The sequence below is a fragment of the Procambarus clarkii genome, chromosome 1 (assembly GCF_040958095.1).
Source record: "Procambarus clarkii isolate CNS0578487 chromosome 1, FALCON_Pclarkii_2.0, whole genome shotgun sequence".
NCBI lineage: Eukaryota > Metazoa > Arthropoda > Malacostraca > Decapoda > Cambaridae > Procambarus > Procambarus clarkii.
Window position 1 is genome coordinate 56,023,434 of NC_091150.1, and position 8,332 is coordinate 56,031,765.

Consider the following 8,332-nt stretch of genomic DNA (forward strand, 5'->3'; position numbering starts at 1 on the left):
TGGTATCATAACAAACGCAGTGTTTCCACAGGACTACTATATAGTAAGGAAAGAGAGGGAAGGGAGAAGAGGAGGAGTGGCCCTGCTGATAAGGAAGAACTGGAGTTTTGAAGAAATATAAATTCTGGGCTATGAAGGATTCAGAGACTACATAACAGGAACCATGGCAATGGGTGGACCTAAGATAATAGTGGTAGTCATCTACAACTCTCCACTAAATGACAAAAGACCCAAACAGGAGTTCGATAGGAAAAACATGGCAACCATTAAAATAATAGAGAGAGCAGCTTCAGTTGCCTGCAGGATTGGCTCAAGACTCTTAATCATGGGCGACTTCAACAATGGAAAGATAGACTGGGAGAATGGTGAACCACATGGAGGGGAAGATACATGGAGAGCTAAACTCTTGGAAGTAGCAACAAGAAATTTTCTGAGCCAACATGTCAAGGAACCCACAAGATTGAGACGCAATGACGAACCAGATAGATATTAACAGCAGTTTTGGTTGTGGTTTTAGCTTTCTTGATAGTGCCGCTGCTTAAAATCGTCTGGCAATAGGAGTAGTCACACTTGGACGGAGATGCACATCTGCGCGCTGAGTGCAGTTGACAACTCCTGAGTTGAGTGCTGGCCATATGCAGTCGATGAATGAGGTCACCACATGTGTGACCACATGCGTCCAACATAGACTCGACATGATATTCACCTTGAGTGAGTCAGAAATAAGGGAAGTCAAATTTAAAGCCCCCGTGGGAATGAGTGACCACAGTGTATTGACATTTGAGTACTTGGTGGAGATAGGGATAACCTATCCAAGGAAGGGATCGGAAAGGAAAAAGATAAATTACCGAAGAGGAAAATATGACGACATGAGGAACTTTGTAATGGGAATCCCATGGGAAACAGAACTCAGAGAAAAGACTGTACAGAATATGATGGACTATGTCACCCAGAAGTACCAGGAAGCTGCAGACAGGTTTATCCCGGATCAAAAGGAGATAAATGCAAAGCAACAGAAGAATCCATGGTTCAATTAGAAGGGCGAGATGTCGAAAGCGGAGTCCCACAGGGCTTTGTACATGGGCCCATCCTGTTTCTGACATATGTAAACGATCTTCCAGAGGGTATAGACTCATTCCTCTCAATGTTTGCTAATGATGCAAAAATTATGAGAAGAATCAAGACAGATGAAAATAGACAGAGACTACAGGACGACCAGGACAAAATGGAGGAATGGTCTAGAATATGGCTGCTAAAGTTCAACTCAGGAAAGTGTAAAGTAATGAAATTAGGCGAAGGGAGCAGAAGGCTGAACACAAAGTACCATCTGGGAGGTGAAATCCTGCAAGAGTCAATAGAGAGAAAGATCTGGGGGGTTGATATCACACCGAACCTGTCCCCAGAAGCCCACATTAAAACGATATCATCAGTGGCATATGCTAGATTGGCCAACATAAGAACTGCCTTTAGAAACTTTTAGAAACCTTTAGAAACCTTTAGGAATCGTTTAGGACCTCGTATACCACGTATGGATGACCGACCAATCCTGGAATATGTAGCTCCAGCCTCGAGTCCATACCTAGTTAAACACAAGACGAAGTTAGAGAAGATTCAGAGGTAAGGCATCAGACTATCCCAGAACTGAGAGGTAAGAGCTATGACGAAAGGCTACAGGAGCTAAACCTCACGTCCTTGGTAGACAGAAGAGTAAGAGGAGACATGATAACTACCGACAAAATTCTCAGGGGAATTGACAGGGTGGACAAAGACAAACTCTTCAGCACGGGTGGGACACGGACAAGGGGACACAGGTGGACTTTGAGTACCCAGATGAGCCACACATTATCATTTCTTGTTCAGTGTCACAGCAGTTAACAGGTGGAATTCATTAGGCAGTAATGTGATGGAGGCTGACTCCATACACAGTTTCATATGTAGATATGATAGAGCTCGGGAATCTGTACACCAGTTGATTGACAGTTGAGAGGTGGGACCAAAGAGCCAGAGCTCAACCCCCGCAAGCACAAGTAGGTGAGTACACACACACACACACACACACACACCTAATAAAACATTGCTGTACACCCGAAGACACAGACTCTAAACTAGTAACGAGACACTGGAGCAGACCCAGCAGCTGCCTGCAACACTGGAGCAGACCCAGCAGCTGCCTGCAACACTGGAGCAGACCCAGCACCCTCCTGCAACACTGGAGCAGACCCAGCAGCTGCCTGCAACACTGGAGCAGACCCAGCAGCTGCCTGCAACACTGGAGCAGACCCAGCACCCTCCTGCAACACTGGAGCAGACCCAGCAGCCACCTGCAACACTGGAGCAGACCCAGCAGCTGCCTGCAACACTGGAGCAGACCCAGCACCCTCCTGCAACACTGGAGCAGACCCAGCAGCCACCTGCAACACTGGAGCAGACCCAGCACCCTCCTGCAACACTGGAGCAGACCCAGCAGCTGCCTGCAACACTGGAGCAGACCCAGCAGCTGCCTGCAACACTGGAGCAGACCCAGCAGCTGCCTGCAACACTGGAGCAGACCCAGCACCCTCCTGCAATACTGGAGCAGACCCAGCAGCTGCCTGCAACACTGGAGCAGACCCAGCAGCTTCCTGCAACACTGGAGCAGACCCAGCACCCTCCTGCAACACTGGAGCAGACCCAGCAGCTGCCTGCAACACTGGAGCAGACCCAGCAGCTGCCTGCAACACTGGAGCAGACCCAGCACCCTCCTGCAACACTGGAGCAGACCCAGCAGCCACCTGCAACACTGGAGCAGACCCAGCAGCTGCCTGCAACACTGGAGCAGACCCAGCACCCTCCTGCAACACTGGAGCAGACCCAGCAGCCGCCTGCAACACTGGAGCAGACCCAGCACCCTCCTGCAACACTGGAGCAGACCCAGCAGCTGCCTGCAACACTGGAGCAGACCCAGCAGCTGCCTGCAACACTGGAGCAGACCCAGCAGCTGCCTGCAACACTGGAGCAGATCCAGCACCCTCCTGCAACACTGGAGCAGACCCAGCAGCTGCCTGCAACACTGGAGCAGACCCAGCAGCTGCCTGCAACACTGGAGCAGACCCAGCACCCTCCTGCAACACTGGAGCAGACCCAGCAGCTGCCTACAACACTGGAGCAGACCCAGCAGCTGCCTGCAACACTGGAGCAGACCCAGCACCCTCCTGCAACACTGGAGCAGACCCAGCTGCTGCCTGCAACACTGGAGCAGACCCAGCAGCCGCCTGCAACACTGGAGCAGACCCAGCAGCCGCCTGCAACATTGGAGCAGACCCAGCAGCCGCCTGCAACACTGGAGCAGACCCAGCAGCTGCCTGCAACACTGGAGCAGACCCAGCAGCCGCCTGCAACACTGGAGCAGACCCAGCAGCCGCCTGCAACATTGGAGCAGACCCAGCAGCCGCCTGCAACACTGGAGCAGACCCAGCAGCTGCCTGCAACACTGGAGCAGACCCAGCAGCCGCCTGCAACACTGGAGCAGACCCAGCAGCCGCCTGCAACACTGGAGCAGACCCAGCAGCTGCCTACAACACTGGAGCAGACCCAGCACCCTCCTGCAACACTGGAGCAGACCCAGCAGCCGCCTGCAACACTGGAGCAGACCCAGCAGCCGCCTGCAACACTGGAGCAGACCCAGCAGCCGCCTGCAACACTGGAGCAGACCCAGCAGCTGCCTACAACACTGGAGCAGACCCAGCAGCCGCCTGCAACACTGGAGCAGACCCAGCAGCTGCCTACAACACTGGAGCAGACCCAGCAGCCGCCTGCAACACTGGAGCAGACCCAGCAGCCGCCTGCAACACTGGAGCAAACCCAGCAGCCGCCTGCAACACTGGAGCAGACCCAGCAGCCGCCTGCAACACTGGAGCAGACCCAGCAGCCGCCTGCAACACTGGAGCAGACCCAGCAGCTGCCTGCAACACTGGAGCAGACCCAGCAGCTGCCTGCAACACTGGAGCAGACCCAGCAGCTGCCTGCAACACTGGAGCAGACCCAGCAGCCGCCTACAACACTGGAGCAGACCCAGCAGCCGCCTGCAACACTGGAGCAGACCCAGCAGCTGCCTGCAACACTGGAGCAGACCCAGCAGCTGCCTACAACACTGGAGCAGACCTAGCAGCTGCCTGCAACACTGGAGCAGACCCAGCAGCCGCCTGCAACACTGGAGCAGACCCAGCAGCCGCCTGCAACACTGGAGCAGACCCAGCAGCTGCCTGCAACACTGGAGCAGACCCAGCAGCTGCCTGCAACACTGGAGCAGACCCAGCAGCTGCCTACAACACAGGATGCTGCTGTGATAACCAGGAGCAACCCTCGTGGTGGGGGGGGCCATAAAACACCCCGTAACCTACCCTAATAACACCCTAATTAGCTCCTTAAGTGTCACCTCGGAGAGCGGAGACTCCCCCCCACCCAGGAATGGCTCGTCCCAAGCCCCTTCCCTCCCCCAGAGGAGGAGTAATGGACTCGTCCGGCCTGTTTACCAGGGCAGTCCACTACTCACCCGAGGGAATTAAAAGTTTATACGAGCCACTAACCTGGTAGAGCGACATTCTCGCTTCATGCAGGTCGGCGTTCAATCCCCGAACGTCCAAGTGGTTGGCAGGACCTCCGTGGCCAGGCCACCGTGGTTACCAAGTACGACCTCACTTGTCTACTTGTCTATGACCTGAAACTTTGGTTTTAGAATTTAAAACTTTAGTCGTAATATATACATATGGTTGCACTTATGGCTGGATAGCGGTTAGGTATTTGGACGCAGACCACATCCTAACCTGTACGAGCATAATCTAGCCTAGCCTAATCTACCCTAACCTATCCTAGCATAATCTACCCTAACCTATCCTAGCATAATTTACCCTAATCAATCCTAGCATAATCTACCCTAACCTATCGTAGCATAATCTAGCCTAGCCTATCCTAGCATAATCTACCCTAACCTATCATAGCATAATCTAGCCTAGCCTATCCTAGCATAATCTAGCCCAACCTATCAGACAGTCACAGTGAGAGGGTGTGTTGGCCGTAGCTCCTGAGTGCAGTTATATTATCATAGCAATATGGAAATTGTAGTGAAGGAACTGATGAATCTAGTAGGAGCCCTGAGGACAGAGTTGGATTCCCTACGGGAGGAGGTACGTCACCTGAAACAACATCGAGAAGAAACGAAGGAGGAGACCAGTATTAAAAAGACATTGTCTTGGAAAGTCGTAAAGGACAGGGGGCCTTAAGAAGACCTTGATAAAGCCGCCTACAGACATCCTAAGGACTTCAAATTCGTTTGCCGTATTGGAGGACGTGTAACAAACTAGGCTGGTTGTAAGAATTATCCAGAGTGGTTTATCGACAAAAGAGAATGGGAAGCTGAGCCCGCGTGGTGACCCGGGACCTGACCCCAGGGGAATTCGCGGTGAAAATAATCGACGCCTTGTTCATAGCTGCGTATAATGAATCATCCTATAGTATTCAGTAAGTTAGAGAAATTAGCCTTTATTCATTTTGTATTAAAATTGTATTGTATAATATTACTGGGAACAATATCAAGAGTATTCTAATTATTGAGTTAAGTCACCATCAGTGACATCACGAATCAGATCTAAGTTGTAAGGCGGAGTGACCTAGCAGTCATAGGTCATCAGTGTTGACATGTCTACTATTTCTCAAAGTCTTAATAACCATTTTGGGGAACGGGAACAGCTCTGCCGTTAGATGCTTGTGTAATTTAATTTCAGTAAAATAATTCAACCAGTCTGGATCAATTAAGTACAACAGAGGTTAATTGTTATAACTTAAACCTTGCTAAGTAACTGGTAAGCGATGCGGAAGGATACAATGCTCTAGTCTGGGGTAGACCAGACGAGGAGAGATCAGTGTGAACTCAAGATCAACTGGGGGAGGTCAACCCATCTCACCTCTCCCCCAAGACCAGCCCAACATCTAGCTGGTTGCCCAAGGTATAGTTGCTATTGTTATTTATAGGGATAGTCAACTCATTGCCGTTCAGGTCAAGTAGGGAGTGTTAAAGTGACAGGGAGTGAACATATTTAGATTTTGTTTTAGTTTTTCTTTTAATAAATTAATTAGTTAATAAATTGCATTTTTATTATTTCCATGTGTTTATGGATACTTGTCCTGGTCACGTGGTCCACACGAGGCAGAGTTGGATTGGGCGCCGATTCTAACATCGAATCGGAATTCGTCATCTCCGTCTAATTAATTCCACACTCAAGTTTCCGAGGTTATAAACTACTAGTGGGGATCAAGCCCCAAGGTTGATTAATTAGCATGATCGATCCAGACCTCGATCATTGCTCTGTGTTACTGGTCTGGTGGTGGCGGCGGAGGCGACTCTAGGGTTTTGCTCAAAGCCTAGGTCACGTCATACTGGTTGTAGAATCCTAAGTCGGTCAATCGTCTTAGGACCACGTGGCGTGGAGTCGGCTTTAGTAAAAGTTTTGGAGTCCCTTGTGGAGAATAAAAAGTAAGAATACGGGTAGAGGGGGAGTAGAAGGAAAGATAAGTCGAGAAACCTTCCCCGTGTTACAGACGAGTGCTGTGGTGAGACTGCGGTTGACGCGAAAGGGAAAGCAACGAAGAGCAATGAAGCACAGGCCCCTCAGAGAGTAAAGGAAGTACCTAAGCGAATTTTAGTTGTGGGAGATTCCCGAGTAAGGTATTTGGATAGAACGTTTTGTGCTAGAGATAGGGGGAACAGGTTAAGGGTTTGCTTTCCGGGAGTTGGAATTGGTGATATTATAAACATGAATGATATTATGGCTGGAAATGGGAACAATCCCATTATATGCATTAGCGCAGGGGGAAATGATATTGGTCGAGTTAGGAGTGAGGAACTGATTCAGAGGTTTAAAACAGCCATAGAATTAGTTAGAAGCAAGGGAGGAATCCCGATCATTCTTCCAAGAAAGAGCGTTGGGAATGAATGGTTGTCGAGGGCACTTGGTGTCAATTGCCGGCTGGAAAGATATTGCAAATCAAATGCAATATCTTACATAGACAACTGGAAACACTTCTATGGAAGAAGTGAAATGTATGCTCGTGATGGGGTGCATCTATCGAGGGCTGGGGTTGTTGCTGTTGCGAACTCGTTGGAAGAAGTGGTTAGAGGTGTTTGTTTGGGTTTAAACTGTTAGTAGATAGAGGTATGGGAATTGATAGGGAGGAAGGAGGTAATAAAAGCATGTGTTTGTTGCAGAAACAAATTGGCAAAATGATCAGGGAAAGAGAAAGGCCTCAAAATAACAATTCACTTGAGGTATATTACACTAACAGTAGAAATCTAAGAAACAAAATAAACGAGTTAAATCCTCTTGTCTGTACAGAAAAAAAATTGATATTATTGCACTTACCGAAACGTGGATGAATGTAGAAAATAGAGAACTATTAGCTGAATATCAAATAAATGGATTTAAACTATTTCACACAGATAGGTATATTAAACGAGGAGGTGGAGTTGCCATGTATGTTAGGGACAATTTTAAATGTAGTCTCAAAGAGGGAATCAAAACTGAGCCACACACAGAATTTATTTTGATAGAATTAAACGAAAAAGCAAATAATATTATAATAGGAGTTATATATAGGCCACCAAATTTAGACAGAATTGAAGCAAAGCATCTATGGGATGAAATATGTAGAGCATCTAAATCTAACAGTATTTATATCATGGGTGACTTTAATTTTAGTGGAATAAACTGGGGGAACAAAACAGGGAATAATGAAGCAGAAGATTTTCTAGAATTAATTGACGATTGCTTTCTTACGCAACACATTAAAGAACCATCGCGGGGAAATAATATTTTAGATTTAGTGTTAACTAACAGGGAAACACAAATTAATGACATCGAAATAGGGAGGTACCTAGGGAACAGTGATCATAAAGAAATCAGATTTATCATACAATGGAACAGACCTGTAGGAGAAAATTCTGTTAAAGTGCCAGATTTTCGAAAAGCTGATTTCAATAGCCTAAGAAATTTTTTGGGTCAAATAGATTGAAATGTCTTGGGTATGGGGTGTGGGCTAGACGTGAACCCAGGGACAGGTGACGGAAAAGCGGATTTCGATGTGGATTCAAAATATAACCTATTTAAAAATATTCTAAGCAAAGCCCAGGAACGTAGTATACCATATCAATTGAATAGATCGAATACTAATGATCCAAAGTGGATAACAAAGGATCTGAAGAACCTTATAGGTAAAAAGAGAGCTTGGTACAAAATGATTTAGAATGGGGAAGTCAGTTTAGAACAGGAATTCACACAACTGGTTAGAAATGTTAAAAAAG

The 8,332-nt window shown here is 47.9% G+C and overlaps 1 protein-coding gene across 1 annotated transcript; it reads left to right on the forward strand.

Moving 5' to 3' along the window:
• The first annotated feature begins 1,144 nt into the window (after positions 1 to 1,144).
• LOC138363473 (uncharacterized) lies at positions 1,145 to 4,144 on the forward strand. The gene is made up of 2 exons (XM_069322787.1): positions 1,145 to 1,279; positions 2,129 to 4,144. Exons 1-2 carry the CDS (start codon positions 1,145 to 1,147, stop codon positions 4,142 to 4,144), a joined length of 2,151 nt encoding a protein of 716 aa, XP_069178888.1.
• Positions 4,145 to 8,332: the final 4,188 nt, after the last annotated feature.

Coding starts and splice junctions, on each gene's coding strand:
- LOC138363473 (XM_069322787.1), top strand. CDS start 1,145: ATGTTTGCTAATGATGCAAAAATTATGAGAAGAATCAAGACAGATGAA. Junction 1,280..2,128: donor TCAACTCAGGAAAGTGTAAA/GTAATGAAATTA, acceptor ACACTGGAGCAG/ACCCAGCAGCTGCCTGCAAC.